At 45.4% G+C, this 17,972-nt stretch overlaps 1 protein-coding gene across 1 annotated transcript in view; it reads left to right on the top strand.

Moving 5' to 3' along the window:
• Nucleotides 1–1,750: 1,750 nt before the first annotated feature.
• LOC139598674 (uncharacterized) overlaps nt 1,751–17,972 on the top strand; it is a 32,079-nt gene continuing 15,857 nt past the window's right edge. The window contains exon 1 of the mRNA XM_071445347.1: nt 1,751–2,349. Coding sequence (XP_071301448.1) covers nt 2,281–2,349 — 69 coding nt within the window. The 5' untranslated portion in view covers nt 1,751–2,280. The remainder of the gene's footprint in view (nt 2,350–17,972) is intronic.

Below are 17,972 nucleotides of genomic sequence, written 5' to 3'. Positions count from 1 at the left end.
ACAGGTTCTGCTAGCAGAGGGATGCTGAGATAAGGGAACAAAGACATACTGACAGAGTTTGTGAGGCCAACAACAGGGCAAACACAAACATGAGAAATCAGCATACAGTTGTGTCTGTGCTACATGCCCAAGGTCTACGGCTTGGAATGGCAGCATAGCCCACAGAGCACCCTCTTTGCCTCCAAAGGATTACCTGTGCCTGCACTCAGATGACCCCTGGAAAGGAATCCAAATAACAGGGGTGTAAGATCCTTAAAAAGAGAGCTGCTAGACTTGGACTTGTTCTTTCCCTTTCATTTAGATATTTTTATATTATTATTCCAGCAATGTCCAAGCTAAGAAGTGTTTTGAATGTCCTTTTCTGCCAGCTAGTCTTTGACTTACATCCTCAACAACTGTGCATCAGCATAAGGAAACTGCAGATGGAATCTCTGCACTTTCTTCTTGTCACACTGAGCCTCATGTGGAAAAAAAGTAGATTTCTTGTTTCAGGGATTTATCAAAGCTTAACAAACATTTATGGTGACATCACCCTGAGATTTAACCGTGAGTGTTGAGAAAAGCAATGTGCCTCAGTGCTGTGCTACAGAGACCAGACTGCCCTTCAGGCACAAGTGTTCTGCTCAGAAAAACCCTCCTGCCAAGGATGCCAAGTGTCCTGGGTTTTGTGTTTATTCAGAACAGATAAAATGTAGTTATAAATTCTCTGATATATGCTTTTTCATCTGACAGGTAAGTCAAAGAAATATTACCAGGAGGAGCGAAATGTAAATTCAAACACAGGCAGTCACAGTAAATAACTGACAAGGTCAGAGCCCAGGAACACCCTTTACAAGAGTTTGCCCTGAAAAAAAGAAGGGTAAAATAAGAATTGGTCACACAAAGAATTATTTGCATCTTCTGCTTTCAGTGCAAGTATAAACAAGCCAATTAAGCTATCAAGACATTCCTTATGTGTCCTTCCTTCTCAATTAGCTTATGTACATTTCCCAGGGAGGCAGTGTGGTCCCTGTGGGCAGTGAGCAGTCCTGTCCCTGAGCCTCCCTCAGCCTTAGGCCAATCATGTTGTTACTTTTTGCAGGTGTCCAGCAAAGGCTAACAGGCAGCTTCATCTCATGAGCACTGGATGGATTAGGTGGAGATCTGTTTTGCTTCTTTGGGATTCAGGCATTATCTTCTACAATCAGGACATCAAACCCGTAGAGCAGGTGAATGGCCTGGACTAGACATGAGGTCAGTGCCAGGATGCATTCAACACAAGACTGCATTTATGAAAAAAGAAAGTTTTCTTTGACCCCAGCCCTCCAACTTCATGCTTGTTATATGCACCCACTTGGACACCAATTAAAGGTGTTATCAATTTTTTCCCATTGATTAAATTGTTGTCTGACACTCACTGCAGGATGTGGTGTGAGTCAATGGGGTACAGGAGAGTGTAAAGCAGAAAGCCGCATCAGAAACAAGGAGTGTCCCTTGCCCTCCCATCACCCTCAGAAAGGTTCAGTGGCTGCTGTACCCTGACTGCTGGTTTTTGTGCAGGTCCTGTGCATGGGGCTCCCCAGGATGCCCGTGAATATTCCTTTCCCGTCCCTTGCTTCGTGCTCAGATGAAGCCGGGGTGCTTTTAGCTGGGAAAGACCTAAGCCCTTTCCCCATTTCCCATTTCTCTGTCCATTCAGTCTCCTGACTGGGCTCCAGGGTCGGGCAGGGGACTGGAGCAGCGGCCGGGTGCGCTGCCCAGGGCAGCCGCCCTCCCTCCATCTCCCACGGCCCCGCAAGAGAAACTTTTCCCGCAGGATCCCGCTCCCGCTGCTGCTCGCAGGGGCTGAGCTGCCTCCAGCCCGGCGGTTCCCAAGCCCGCCGAGCTTACAGCACCCCGGGGAGGGCTGCTCGGACCGGCTACCCCCGCTGCCCCCGGCCCGGTCCCCGCCCGGTCCCCGCCGAGCTCCGCGCCGCAGGTGACCCCCGGGGGAGGGCAGGGGCCGGGAGCGGCCGGGGGAGGGGGCGAGGGGCGGGGAGGCCGGGCTCGGGGGGTCGCTGTCAGCGGCGCCGCTCGGGGCACGGCTCGGCGCGGCAGCTGCGCTGCGGAGCGCGGCACGGCTCGGCACGGCTCGGCACGGCTCGGCACGGCTCGGCACGGCTCGGCACGGCACGGCTCGGCACGGCTCGGCACGGCTCGGCTCGGCACGGCTCGGCACGGCTCGGCACGGCACGGCTCGGCACGGCTCGGCTCGGCACGGCTAGGCAACGCTCGGCACGGCACGGCTCGGCACGGCGCGCCATGCTCCGCAGCGCGGGGCTCGTCCTGGCGGCGGCCGCGGCGCTCTGCCTCGGCGGGGCGGGAGCCAAGGTAACCCCGGCACCGGCGGCACCGGCGGCACCGGCCCCCGCCCGCACCGGGCAGGGCAGCGGCGAGCCCGGCGGGGAGGGGGAGCCCCGCCGGGAGGAAGGGAGGGACCGGCAGTCCCGGGGCCAGGGGTGCAGCGGAGCTGCCGGCAGCCCGGGCTCGGGGTGCGCCGGGGCTCCCGGGAGCAGGGATGCGCCGCGGACACGGCAGGACGGATGCAGCGGGGCGGCCGCGGCGGGGGCGGCTGCGGGTCCCTTCGGTCCCTGTCCCTCGGTGTTTGGGGTGTGGGGCTGGCCGGGGACTCGCCTCGGAGTGCGAAAGGCACTGCGAGACGTGATGCTCCGGGACTCCGGATCAGCCCCACCGCTTCGGTACAGCCGGACCCGAAATCCGGTGAAAGCAAGCCCAGTGACTACGGATTCCCAGCAGAAATGAGAACATTTGCCCAAAGGCGTCCCTGCCACGGGCACAGCCTGGCCTGGGGAGTCCAAACCAAATACCTCGTGCTGTTTTACTGTCACCGCTGTTGTGCATCTCGGCTGTAGCAGGGGGAGCAGGTAAACTCTGCAAGGGACAGGTACAGCTGCCAGGGCAGGGATCCGGGCAGAGCTGAGAGGGCACGGGGAGCTGAGAGCGGCACCCGAGCTGCGGTGGAAAGGCAGAGGAGGAAACACGGAGCACCCCACAACCAGGAGCAGCTGCCGAGCAGCCGCTCTGAGCTTTGGGAAGGATGAGCAGTCCTGGTCCCGCTGGAGGGAGTGGGACTTTTCCTATGGACCCTGATAGAACCACGGTTTGACACTTCTAGTAGAGATTCTCATTTTTATAAAACATGAGCCACTAGAGTATAAGAAAATGTAATTCCATACATTTATGTCTTGCTACATGTATCTGTATATATAAAGAAAAAAAAAAGGTGTGGGGTTGCTTTCTCTGGTGGCGAACAGCATTATAATTCTGCCTGATAAAGTAATTCCCTGCCACAGCACACAAACACACAGCAATGACTGTGGTTGAAATGAAGATGTTTTATCTCACTTTGGTATCCTAGTGAAGATAGCTACAGTGAGAATTTAATTAAGCCACATTTCTGGCTCTGAAATACTAACTATACCAAGATCTTTTGAATTGTATGGTTGTGGGGCTTTGTATTTTGTTTCTCTTTCAAGTCAGGATTGCATTGCAGAATGCAAGCTTACCCTCATCCAGTTGCATACCTCTCTTATTAAACTACATAACTTGCCTGCTTCCCTGAATTATTGCATCCTTCCTGTGCTGCTTCTCTTCTGCCTTTGCCTGTACAGTTGTGAGGAGCAAATACTGGCTGTGTACTGTGCATTTGGGGGTGAAAGGCAATGGTGGGACTCTGAATGCATCAGCAAACTCTAATTTTTGCTAATTTTTCTCTAATGTTTCTTAGTCAACTTCAATTGTTCTCTAACTCTGAAATCAGGGGTGTTTGATTTCACACCAGGCAGTAGCTGAACTAAAGTATTGACCAACAGCACTACAGAAAAGAAATTGCCTCCTCAATGAAGAAGCAGCAGTCTTCTGCTTGCCTTCCCCAACTTGACTTCTTGCTGTGTCAATTATTCTTTTGATCACGTTGTTTATAGGCTCGTAACATACCAGACAATTCCTTTTGCAGAATGAAAAGCATTTTCTACTGCTTATCTTCCTCAGTGCGACAGGGAATTCTGTGTCCAAACAGACGTGTGTGTACATCTCTTGCTCCCTATTTTTATTATTTCTTGGAGTAAGTTGCACTTGCTCTTCACTCATCAAGGACTGCACTGTGCTGCGTAGGCGTCACTATTTTTATCTTTTTGGCTACACTGATAGTGTTGCTATGCTAGTAAAGAAATATACATCCCACTCTAAGTTAGTGGTTCAAATGTAGTTCAATTTATCAGTTGAAAAAAGGTATTCAACGATTTATGAGAATTTTTTTGTCTTCTGGCTTAGAGTTAACAATGTAAACACATAACAGAAACTCCCTTGGCAAGGGCAAAGTCTGAATGAGGTACAGGGAACTGAATTCTTCTTTTCATCCAGGAAGGTGGTCTCTGCCAGTAAGAGCTGAGAAAATTTGTGATGCTGTGAGGTAGTGTGGATGTTTGCAACATGTTTTGTGGCAAAGTAGAGCTCTCTCTGGAATCCTTCACCAAGTACTCCAGCAATTTAAAAGTAGGAGTTAGATCAAATGAAGGAAAATGTGAAGATAAGGTGCATGATGTTTCCTCCTGCGTGTCTGTATCAAATGGAAAGAGATGTGCAGATAAGCAGCTTGTTTATCCTGAAGGAAGAATGTAAGCCTGATGAAAGAGTAACACAGTCAAAATTATGTCTCTGTATGTCCATTAAATATTATCTGTTTAATCAAATCCCTGTGGAGGAGTTCTCTATGCCAGTGCCATCCTTCATCTGGTATTCTTCTGTTCACTTGCTGGCTTAAAGAAAAAAAATCAAGCCTTTCTTGTTCTGTTTAAGAGAAGAAATCTTAGCAATCCAAGACCCTCTAGTGAAAGTCTTAGTCCTTTACCCAGCAAGAACTATGGCAAAATTCCTGCTGGTTTCAGAGGGAGCAGGATCCTTCCCAAGATCAGTGAAAGATTAAAAAAAAAATCAGCTACTAAAATATGCACCTCAATTAGCAAAGAATGTGGCCTGATTAGTAAAGTGTATGAAATTTCAGCTATTAAATTCTACAGCCCTGATCAACAAAGCACGCTGCACAGTTGGCAATGTATCCAGAATCTCAACTACTGTACTAGTCTCCTACCAGATCAACCAAGCATGCAGCTGAATCAGTAAATTATGCAACTGGAGCAGCAAAATATGCACTTCTGATTGGGGCAGGAGGATAGGGAAGGTCTCAAATGTTTTGAATTGGCACACAATAGGTCTGTCAGCGGTCAGCATCTGCCTTGAGAAAAGTAGGGGCAAAATAAGAAAACTTCTGCTGAGTCTTTCTGGACCCTTGCTGGAGTGGAAAAGTATGTCCCTCAAGTAGCTCAGTGTTTGTTAGCACCAGTCCCATTCTTTACCAGATGCACTGCACATCTGGTTCCAATCCCAGCAGCTGCCAGGTGTGGGGGTTATTTTAGTAACACTTTAATGGGATTTTTAGGTCCAGGTAGCTTTTGCTTTGTTCCTCACTGTAAAGCACAGGGTATGCACACCAGGCTGTATTTCTGTCTCAAGAAATGAAGCCAGTCAAGACAAATAAGGCACCTTCAAAGAACCTGGAAGTTTTGTTGGCAGTGGACTTAATATCTATTAATCTCTTCACTGTTTGTGAAAGTACTTTGTGCTTGAGGAGCAGAGAAATGATAGGTCTTTCCTGTTCTCTTTGTATCTTGATTAATTGCCATAACTGCATCCTATTGTGTTTACAATGTATCTTGGCAGATCAGATGTTTACTGTGCACAGAGTTTGGATGTTTGGCCAGTTTGGGGAGCAGCTATCTTCATATATTCTGAAGCAGTAGAGCTGTTTGTCCCTAGCCTCTGTGTATGTGCTTTAAAAATCCAGTCACAGTGGCTGGTTCTGAACTTCAGAAGCTGTTTTTTCTTTAAATTATTAATTTTTCTTTATACAGAAGACCTACAGGTTGTCGTATTTTAATAAAGATGCAGTTTCAGGGTTTCTATAAAACACTTTTTTTTTTTTTTTTTTTTTTTTTTTTTTAATGTCTGGAAGTAAATGGTGTTAAACTGCCTGGACTCAAGGAAGGCGTGAGAATTGCTTTGTTTTATTGCACTGTTCACTTTAGTACTGAGGAGCCTGAAAAATTATTTGAGTCTAAAAATTATCTGAACTTGGGGTTTTTTGTTGTTTTGGTTCATTTTTTTCTGACTTTGGTTTGGTTTCTCTTTTTTGTTGTTGTTTTGCTGGGTTTTTTTTTAATCCACTAAATTTGGTTCATAAAGCTGGCTTGCATTGGATTTCTTATTTACCAAATTTCTGCCTCATTTCCAAGTCAGTTCAATGAATGATCCTATTTAGTTCTTTTTCCTGTTTAAAATATTTCCTACTGAGTCCAGAGCAGTGCCCTTAAAACATAATTGATTTGGGTCATTGAACCCTTATTTTTCATGCATGTTAGTTTACATCCCGCCACTGGTCTGACTGGTATTTAAATTAGAAAATTGCAGGCGGATTTCTTCTAGAGGCTAAAGTTCACGTGGAGTCTCTGGCAAAATAAGATCCTGGAGTACATATCCCTGGAACTGGGCAATGATTTGTAACTCTTTTTTAATTCTGTCTGGCCAGAGTGTTATAAATCTGGCACTCGCTTGTTAGCTTCACGCTAAGCAGCAATAATGTCCACAGTGTTTTAGTCCTGATAATTCTAATTACGGAAGCACTGGAGGAGCCGAAAGCAGAGAGGATGGACAAGGCTGGCCTCAAGTGCTGCACAGCACAGGGGATTCTCTCTTTGTAGAGCTGAACCATAATTCTCTCTTCACCAAGGCCAGCAATGGAAGCAGCAGCCAAGGTAAGAGAAACAAGCCAGTGGCAGAAGATTTCTGGAATTATGTGGGTAATCTTTGTGCAGAAGGAGCTAAAAGATTGTGGTGCTGGTAGAGATACAACCATCCTTGGGGTGAAAATGCTGAAATAATTTTTTTTTCCTTACTATCTAAGAAGTTGGAGCAAACAATCCTGTTGCACTTGTTTGCAAAGACCCAGCAAACAAACTTTCCTGTGGTAGCCAATAATTACTTATTCTCTCCTCTGCCTTTTTGTATGACAGACCAGAATGCTGGTAAAATATTCAGGTCTCTTTCTTCCTGCCTCCCTTTCTTCACAAAACAAAAAGAACTCATGGCATATTTTGTACCAGAGAGTGGCTCCCCAGCAGTTCTTGCCATTGCACACTGTCCTTTGTATGCACCGATATCCCAGATCTATAAATGATAAATATTCAGCGTGGTGTTTAGATACTTGCTGGAGTATGGGAAGTACTAAATAGAAAAGTCATCCTCTTGTACAAATTCATGGCAGGGGAAGGGTGGAGCAGGGTCAGGGCACTGTAGGGACTTGCATTAATATGTGTAACAACTTTACAGCATAGGGAGAAGCCTGACTGTCAGCCTTGGTTTTCAAACTCAGTGTAAGAACATTATTGTTCCTCTTACAAGCTCTCAGCAGCAAATGGCCCCATGGTCCATTCTGAATATCCTTCCTCATGTCATTGCCAATGGAAAGGAGGTTCCAGTTTTGAGAGGAGCGAATGCTAATTTGCCTGTATTTCCTTTCTAGAGTTCTTGGAGCCCTACTGGAGCTCACAGAAGTCATCTAAGACTTCAGGAGGATTTAAATCAGGCCCTAAGTACTGCTGGCTTGGATTAGTAATGATGTGCATTGAGGACAACATCTGTATTTGGGTTTGGGTGGAGCCCTTTCATGGTGGAAGAGTTGGTAATACTTTTACAGTACCTTTCATCAGAGCATTTCAGAGTTCCACAAATACCTAATTACAGAAACTATTAAACTAAGTGAAATCCTTGGTCCTGGGGGAGTACAGGCAGTACCATTATGCTTCAACAGAAAGCAGGGGTGGGTGGTGTTCAAAGTGGCAAAACAAAAGCAATTTTTCACATGCAAGCCATAACCTGCTACACTATCTCATTTTCATCCTGTGTTTTACTCCTCTCATTTCTTTATATTAGCAGACAGGTTTCAACACCAAATGAGCTCAACAAAATGGGCTACTGTCAGAACTACTGTCAGCTCTTAGGAAGGGATTTTGGAAGTTCATCCATCTCTTACTGAGCTGTTTTCAAAGTATTTGTATTTCTTTATTCTGTTAAGGTGCAGCAGGACTTAGCTAGGGTCAGGTGCCAATAATGACAGCTTCCTGGGTACAGGAGCTCTGGGGTGACATGGCTCTGAAAGTCCAGCCTGATCCAAATCCCAGGAAGTTGGTCACTCAGCCTTTCCAAGGACAGTGTGCCTGCTCTTGGGATTTGGGATTATCAGTGGGAGATCTAATCCGTTTGTTCTACTTAAGTCCATCTCTCTCCTGGTCTTGGTTAGTAAATATTCCACTGTTTAGAGACTGAGTTTTTATTAAAGGGATTTTTTGACTGAAAATGTGAAGCCTTTACTGGTAGCACTGAGGCTCAAAGCCCAGGCTGCCCATGCCCTTGGCTTCCTCCTGTGCTCCAGATCTGCATGGGTGGGCACCTCAGGTAAATCTGAGCCTTCACTATTTGAATACAAGGGCCCCAAGGAGTTGCTCATCAAGACTAACATTAAATGAGAGCTTAGCAGGCTGAACACTTTGATTTGCCTCTAAAATCAACAGTAACTTATTCCAGGTTTCCTGGTTGGAACTTGAATGGGGAAGAAGAAAGGATGTCTGCAAAACAGATTTATTTAGGAAAACAAACTGCTCACTGGTTGGGACCCTGTAACAACAAACCCAGGCTAAGTTTTTCCTCTGTCTGCAGTATCTGTGATACTTTTTTCAACTTTCTTCCAACCCTCCCTGCTGTGCCCTCATGGTCTCTCCTTATGTGTAAGCAATAAAGTAAAATTTACAAGCATCCTGCTCTCTGAAATCCTGGCAAAGACAGAGTCTTGGAAATTTCCCTTTCCAGAGTGCACAAGAGGGAACTAATCCTGGGAGGACAAGGTGGAGAGAAGTGCTGCTGTTTGTTTACCATCCAAAACCAAGGATGAGCACTCAGGCTGTAGCAGACCCCTGGATACTCCAGCTCCAGCTGCAGCAATGGCTCACGTGGAAGCCCAAAAGCTTGCATGAAAGGGAGAGGGTTTTTCTTTGCTTGCATTTCAAAGATCACGACCCATGTCTTCTGCACAAGCCCTCCCACCTTCTAGGGACATTTAGTGACACAACAACCTGGTTCCCAAAAGCTCTGCAGCAGTAATGTGCTGTATGGAGTGACACAGAATATTTGCAGGTTTGGCATTCACATCTGGAATGTTTCCTTCTCCATATGTTTGTACAATAGGCTTCCAGCATGTGAAACATCTGAAGTGTCTGAATGAAACAATAGGGTCATGTAGCTGGAAGTCCAAGCACAAACAGCTCTTCTTTTGCCAGGCCAGTTTACATGTACATGTGTGTGTTTTATTTGCTTTTAAAAATCCAGGTTTATTTCCCAAGAAGTGGGCAGCAAATTTTGCCTGGGATTGCCTTTCAATTCTCCTTTCTCCTGTTTCTTGTCCTTTCAAAATGAAACAAAGCAGTTCTGGGCACCTAAGGTGCATATGGATTTCATTATTTAAATCTCCCTCATGTATTTGGGAGGTGATTTATATGAAGTTAATTTGGGAACAGTTGTTTTACAGATTCCTATGGATATACATAACTTGTTCAATGGTGTTCAATTTTTATACTGAACTCCACAAGTAAACTTTTGCTGCAGGACTATAGCTTTTGTTTTGTTATATAATCCATCTGGTTACCAAACAGTAGAAAACAATCTGACCATGTTTTCTACTCTTTAATTTGAGCTGCTTTAAACTGCTCAATTTATAGAAAATGAAAACCAGATTGGTCTTCTGGAAATTGCCCCATCACCCCTGCCAGTTCCCACCAACCCTATCATTTACTATTAATTTTTCTATGGTGTGTTGTGTACACTTTGTTAATGAGAACTTGCTCCAGTAGAGAATAGACCTATGTGACCTATTAAAGCCCTGAAGCAAATGGCCATGGCATCTTGAACTCTTCATTACACTGCCTTACTTTTATTTACCATGGTCCCATCATATTCAGGATTATTTGCCTGAGGAGACACTCTAAATGATGCCTTTGTTTCTCTTTCTAAAGCTTTACATTTTTTTGTATGTTTGAATGAGGGTATTTTCTGAAAAAGGAACCCAACAAACTAGAACGTGGATAGGAGCTTTGTGTAGATGAAGGATCTTATTTGATAGGGAATCTTGCATATTTGTTGGAGAATCCCTGTTTGTTTGCTGAGTGTCCAGTCACAAGAGTTAGCTTTGTTCTTCCCCCCCTGCAAGGATCAGTCAGAAAGGTCCACAAGAAAAGGCTGGGAATTCCAGCACTCCCTGGTGGATGTGATGTCAGATAGGTTGTATGCTTCCTTGGGCATAAAAGCTGATGTTGTGAGGAAAGGGGAAAGCCAATGTTCAGACTGCTCTCCTCGGGACATGGATCACGTTTGTTGCATGAGCATAGCACAATAAATTTATGAGACAGTTATGGGAGGTTTCTGCTTAAAATTGTTCTGCTTTATGGGTGTAATGGTTACAGTCCCCAAGGGACACTGCCTAGTCAAGTGGGTGGTTCCAAGCACTGGATTTGCATATTTTAAATAGATTTTTCAAATCATTTGATAGAAAAACAATCTGGCTTTTGTCCTTTCAGACTGAAATGAGAAGAAGGAAATTAATATTGTAATGTGGGATTGCAGTCAGAACAGAGAAAAGTTCAGAGTAAGACCTGGCACTTGGTTTCTAGTAAAAGCACCTGGATGTAAATGAAATTGAAGAAAAAATGTCCTGTGCCTTGGCCTAGGTCTCTTCCAGAGCACTTCTATCTGTATTTCACACTCTACCAACATTTTATCCACTTCATAAGTGTATCTGCACCTTGACATGCAACAACTACTGAGTAGTCAGTGAATGCTAGGATTACTCCTGTAGTGATAACTTCAGTCTGAGAATCTGACAGGTAGCAAATGTACCCATGAGCTGCCAAGCCCAGAGAAAAACTATTCATCATAAGCATTTCTAGCTCTAAAAATATAGATCATAGCTGTAAGTTGTAAGAGATCTTGTAGGTGAACCCAACTCCATCCTAATTAGAGAATTGAAAGGGGAGAACTTAAACTCCTGCCTATTTGTGATGTGGTGGAAAAGAACAAGAATTCTTTTCAGTGTTCCGAGGCTTCACCTCTGAGCCCTTGTGTTAGCAATGAGCCTCCTGCAGTCCCACCTTTCCTGAGAGGGGGGACCCTCTTCCAGAGGGCACATCAGACCATCTCTATTGCTCTGAATCTCCCTCTGTAGGAAACAACTCTGGCTTCTGCTTGCAGAAGGAACGAGCTAAATTAGCCAGCATTCCTTGCACCCAGAGCTGGGTGCTCCTCATCTAATATAGGAATCTTGCAGCAGATACTCAAAAAGGTCCATGGCTGCTACAGAAACAAGCTGCCCACTGCTCATAACTCTGGTGTAGGTTGGCATCTCTGGCCTAATGAGGATGAACTGGTTTTCCTTCTCACCAGAACCTCCCAAATGCAGCAGAGCATTTCTGCTCCCTTTACCCTGCATGCTCTGAAGGCGAGCACGAAATGTCAATGTATGCTCAGGCTGCACACACTGCTGATCATGCTATGGAAAACTGGCTGTTCCATGGGTGATTGTTCACAAAACAGCCCCTGCTTGTGTCCCTGGGAACAAGCATTTTTTTGTTGTTTGGGAACAAGCATCTCTGGAGTTAAATGAGGAGGGCTGTTGTTCTCCCCGGTGCCTGGTGGTTGTCGGAGTGCCCGTGTTTGTTTTTTTGTGATTTTCCTTTTCCCCACCTCCTGTTCTGAGCGAGGATCAAGCAGGAGGGATGGTGACCTCATGGTGCAGTTATGCAATCTGCCAGGGCCAGGTATCAAAACACACTGCAGCTGTGGAGCTGGGACCTCGCTGTGCCTGGGGGCCCTGGCCTCCTGGCTCTAATGAGATCACTGACCTTCTCCTGCCACTTCTCCTGCAGCTGCTTTGATTCCCAGGGAGTTGTTGTGGCCATGCCTGCCTAACGGTTTGGAAAGCTGCTCCAGGGAATGCTGCATCCCCAGGCAGGCTCTGGGAGCTGGCCCTGGAGACCTACAGCAGGTGAGGGTACCCTGAGCCCTGCCAGCCTCTTGCCATCCCAGCAGAGCTTATTTGCCTCCATCCACGGCTATGAAAACATTCCTTCCCCCCTGATTATTCTTTTTTTGGTAGGAAGTGAGGAGAAGGTTGCCTGTTCTCCAGTGAAATAAAGCAGTGCCTTCCCAGCAATCTTCTTGTGATGCTTGAGCTGCAGCAGAGTCACATATGGGAAGAATAAGAGAGAATGGCATGTCTGCAGTCTGAGGCATATTTGGGCCTCCAAGTCCTCAGGTCTCATTCAGACTTTGCATTCTTTGCTCTAATTGCTGAACTGCATTCCTAGTTCCCTCCCCTACTCTTCTAGCTGTATTTTTTTTCCTTCTCTCCTTCACTGAGAGGCTTTCACAGCCTCCTTCCTTTTCTACCTGCATATTTATCCTCTTCAAATGTCTTGCAAATTATTAAAAACAATAAAAAACTCAGAGAGAAATGTGAAAACAGGGCCCTGTGAAGCTGTCTGATGTGTGCCAAGAAGGAATACAAGACAAGTCCATTTCCTGAAAATGGGATTTGCAGAGTGGAAATGTCACATCCATAATCACTTTCATGTGGTGGAACTGCTGCTGCCCACCACTAAAATAACAGAGCATCTGTTAAAAAATGTGGGTTTGGTTTTGCTTAAATCCAGCAGGTTGCACTCATTTCAAGAAGTATTAGGTCCTCATTTAAAAGCATGAGTGCAACTGCTCTGGTACCATAAATGTATTAAAAGCAAATGTATGCTCAGCCCAGCTTGAGTCCCACTCTGAGCCCTGTTCAGAGCTTGTTTGTGTGAATGGGCTCAGCGACAAGGAGAACAAACGTGTGCAGGAGGTGGGTTTGTGTTGGGAGGGCAAGGGAGACCCCTCAGCAAGCAGGGCACTCTCATAATTGATGGGAACTCTTTTGGAGATCAAGCTGAAAAATAATTACAAATAAAGACTAAAAAAATAAAGGAGACAGGGGAAGTTAATAACTAAGCAAAGTGTCAGCAATTTTTGTTGTGCTCTGTCAATCCCATGTCTGATCTGCTTGTGCTAGCTCTGCTACTTTCAATCATCCAGAGACACTTGAAGAGCTGCCCTAATGTGGGATGAGAGTCTCCTTTTGCTGTTGCCTCATGCTTCAAACAGCAAAGGCAATTTGGCAGAGAGGGAAGTGGTGATTCCAAGGCATTTCTAGGAACTCTTGTACTGCCAGGTGGAAAAATAGGTTAGATGTGCTGCAGCTGTATCTAGTTCATTCTAATGGAAGAAAATAAACCCTACATGCAATGATGAGCTGAAAATGCAAAATTAAATGGAGCACTAATTTTCCAAAGTCTCCGATTAACTTTGTCCTGTGCTTGGAAAAAGTTCTACCAGCTTTGATCTCTAGATCAGTCAGCTAGTGAAGGAAATGTGGTCACTTCTTAAATCAACAGACTGGAGTTTTCTATCTCACTCTTGGGATAGTCTTTCCTCAGATCCTGTATTTGATGAGCATCCAAAAAGCTCAGACTTCCCTAGCTTGGAAATACTGTGAGAGGAAAACTTGAGGCTTTTGCTGGGAACCACAAGAATCGTATTTCTGGTCGCTTTTCAGGGAGTTCCAGCCATGTCAGCAAGTAAAGACTTGTCTTTATTTTGTTTTTCCCTTGTAAGCTGGGCTTGTGGAATGACAACTTTCCCTTTTTCCTTCTCATTTTCTTTTTAAAACCCCAAGTTCAGCATTTTCTCTCTGCTCTGGCTGAATGTTTGGGCTACTTCATATTTCATCCCAGGTGGCTGGCTCTGTTCAAATGTCCTCAGGAGCCCGAGTGATCTTTAACTTGGAATGAACTTCCTATGCTTGGAGGGGAGAAGGGGGAGGTAGCTGGGATGCCATACCTCTCCCTCTGTGTTTTCAGCAAAGATCTTGGTGTAGCCATAGTTTTAAAGAGGTCCCTTGGGCAGGATAAATGTGAAGGAGCCTTGAAGCATTTCCAGCTCTTTGAAAGAAGCACACGTGTGTGTGCATGTGTGCACATAAGACATTTTTAATTTTGGAGGGGTGAGTGATCCCAAATAAAGCTTGCTGGATTTTCATCCCACTGATGCTATGTTGAGCTCAGATGGCTAAATTTAATCATCCAGGCTGAACAATCTTGGATTCTAAGACTGCATCCATCTCTGTGCAGAAACTATTTGCTTACCCCTGTGGTTTCTGTGGAATCAGCTGTAGGCTGACCAGATAAGGCTGCTGTGGGATGCCCATACACTGTCCTGTTCTGGCTCTAGGATGTGCAGTGGATTTTGATTTTTAAATTAAGCAAAAAAAATCCACCTGTAGAGGAGATCTTTCTTTTCTGCTCTTAAAGTGTTTAAAGTAGTGGGGCTATTTTACAGGAAGGGACAAAACATAAAATAACCCTCTGATTCAAATCATGGGATCATAACCAAATATCCTATCTTCACAATGATTTTTTAAAGGGCCTAAGCTCTGCATGAAAAGCTTCTATCCTCACTATCCTCACCTCCACTAATTGCTCCAATACCAGTTTTTTCCCCCTGCAAGCAAAGACCAAAAAGCCCTTTTACTTGGATAAGGAGTTAATACACATCTGTGCTTGAAAAGACTAATAAATGCAGCACTTCTTAATGTTCAGTCAGTTTGAAATATAGTGGATTATTCCTATGCTTCTTTCTAAAAAGAAGTGGAAGTGACATTTTTAAATCTGCCTGAAACTCAAAATACATGTGAGAAATGCACAGAAGTTGAGATGTGCATAAAGCATTAATGAGGGCAAAGTGGGTTATGAACTTTGCACATCATTTCCTTGCAAGCCTGCAGCTGGGTACCTCTATTAGGTGAGTGTTTTAGCCCCAAGGATGTAGTGGAAATTCAGTGGCTCAGCTGTGTGTCTCCAGTTTCCTTTGCTGAGCTCTGACTCTGGGTATGCACCACAAGAACTTGCTATTTCTTGGGTATTTTATAAAAGAAAACAAACTACATTGTATAGGTCCCAAGCCAGAGAATCTGAGATTGTGCTCACAGAGGAATATCAAACATCAAGACAGGATGTTCCCCTTCCCCTTCTTTGAAATAAATACACTTTTAAAATAAACAGTCTTTGGGATGCCAGTGAGGCAGTGTCCTCTAGGATGTTGCAACCAGCAGCTCCTCATAACCAGCAGTAACACAAATGAAGAAAGAGAAGCAAGATCTAAGAACACAAATGGGTTGAGCAGCAGCACTTGTCTCCTGCAGGCAGGACAGGGATGCTTGAGAAACCAAGCCATGCCTGCTCCCTGTGCTTCAGGCAGAGGCTGGTACCCATCACTGAACAGGCTGTGGGCCAGCTAGAGGCTGCCACAGCTTGCCATTCATGGCTTTTTGCAAGAACTCTGCAGGTTTTGAACATGGGATTGCTCTGAGCTGCTGCAAGAAATTGTCCTGTCCTGGGAAAGTGAGGAGCTTGCTTCTGAGCATGCTTCTGGTCCAGCTCTATAGCCTGGTGCCTTGTTGGGGAGTAATTGTGACTAAAGGGTGATAATTATATTATTAAATGAAATAAATCTTGTAGAGAGTGGGATTCCCTTAGAATGTGTTGATTCCCTGACAATGTTCCTACAGGAAGAATGCAGAGGCTCCAGGCCTACATTTGTAGGTGTTGTGTGAGTGGAGAGCAGAGTTAAGATTATATTATATATCAGATGATGATAACTACTCTTCCCAGTGCATATTCTTGGGTGGGCCTTATGGTAAAATCCCATCTGCCCCCAAAAATAATTTTCTCCTTTTTATGCATGGGATTCTGCTTTTCATCAGTGCCTCCTGCTTCTCAAGAGCTCTTTGATGTACAGAATGCAGTTTGAAGCAGTGACACACTGGCTTTGTGCTGCACCCCTGTATAACACAGCAGGGGCCTCTGTGTCTTTGGGAGCTGCTGCTCCTCGGGAAGCAGCTCAGATCTGGTGTCTCACTCAGATCTGGTGTCTGCAGTGAGATTCCTGAGCAGTGTCTGCAGTCACTTCTGTTCCAACCCAGCACAGCTTTATGTGTAGTAAAAACTCCCCACAGCTGCATCACACATGGGTTTGCTGCAGATGTGCTCCTCAGAGGGCAGTAGAGCATTCTCAGCACCACCAGAGCACCACTTCCACTGTCACCTTTGAGGGACAAGCACAAGGTCCTCCTTGCCCTCCTTAGCCCTGTGTTTCCTGGTGCAGAGGCTTTATAACTCCTTACTCATGTGTATCTTAAATAGCTCAAAGCTGATGTCAATATTAACTTCTCAGTCCAAACACCAGCACAGGAGGAGGTAAGTACATGACAATGGGGCATTTTTTAGTAATGGCACAAGATTTAAGCTTTGGAGAGGGCCGTGTAGTGTCAAAGGGGGAAATGCAACATCTTGGCATGTTCTGAAATAGCCAACCATTGTGTCTGGGGCTGAGCAGCAGTAGCTGAGATTTGAGCTACTTCTAAACCTTCTAAACATACTAAATGCAGTTCCCCAGTTCCCCCAGTACAGCAGGCAGGTGGGATTTGTCTGACCACGATGGACTGGAGATTCAGTTCAACACAACTGCTAGCAACATTTGGAATCTCTGGCCAGAGAGGAAAGAAAAGCAGACAAACAGGACTGCTAATCTGGTTCTCCCTGCTCATAATTCACCTAATTGGTGTGGGCATATATCAATTGTTGTTTTTAAAAAGACAACAACCTATCATTTGAAAAGATTAAAAAAGTGCAAATTTTTTTTTGGTGTGCATCTGTCAAAAGCTCACAAGTCTGTAGCTTGCTGCAGAAGGGAACATCTGTGTCTAATTGGCAAAACTCAGGGTTCATAATGGGTGATTCAAATGAACAAAACCATTTTGTCATTCATTCAGTTGGGGATTATAATCTAATCAGAAATCCTTCCCCCTCCCCTTCCCTCAGATCTCTCTTGCATTTCCTGTCCCTTGTGGGTTTTTTTCCCTGATCTCAGGGCAAGTCTTGAATCTTTTTGGTCTCACAAGCCATAATAAATTAACAATTCCCCCACTGCCACAACCTTTTAGCCCTATTTCTGGAATTCACACATTGCACTTCCCTCTCTGCCCAGATTTGGGGGTGCAGGGCAGCTCTTGGGGTTTTTATTGTTGCCAGCTGGTGGCTCAAGAGGCACCTTGCATCTGAGACTCCTTGGATGTACACAGAACGTGCAAGATATTCCTGCTCAAAGGATGACAGTTTGACAGCTCTGAGTGCAAGTGAAGGCAGGAAAGAGAGCTTATCCTGAGGGTGGGGGTGAGGGATCTGGGGGGGATGCACTTCCCCACTCAGCCCTCTGCTGCTGAATCCCACAGGACCCCCTGATCTGGTGGCTGCAGCTCTGGGCTGTTAACAAAGGCTCCTGGTAGTAGAGGAGGGGCTGTGAACGCCTTCTCAGTGTCTGAAAAAAGGCAACTGGATCGGTTCACATATTCCACCAAACAAAATCTCAGCCCTCAATCACTGCTAATTTAAGGAGGTTTGAGCCAATCTGTGATCCTCCCACATCCAGGAGTGCCACCCTGTGAGAGCAGCAGTGCACATCCTGCCTCCTAAACTGGGCACGTATTTTAGTGCAAAGGTTGGGCAGTGTTTACTGTTTCTTGCTATGCAAATACTTGTTTAAAAGTGAGCTCAGAAGATTGGTGTGGAACAAAGGCAAGACTGCACTGATATGCTGGGATGAAGGGAAGGAATACAAGAGAAGTAACAGAAAATCCCTCTACTCTTCTTCCAAGTGTAAGAAGCATCCTCTCCCTGAGGAAAGAGGAG

Source organism: Agelaius tricolor, unplaced genomic scaffold (assembly GCF_023055355.1).
Source record: "Agelaius tricolor isolate 1412-34295 unplaced genomic scaffold, bAgeTri1.0.p SCAF_20, whole genome shotgun sequence".
Classification (NCBI taxonomy): domain Eukaryota; kingdom Metazoa; phylum Chordata; class Aves; order Passeriformes; family Icteridae; genus Agelaius; species Agelaius tricolor.
Note: the sequence above shows the minus strand (reverse complement) of the source record. Positions and strands in the feature narration are given on the sequence as shown.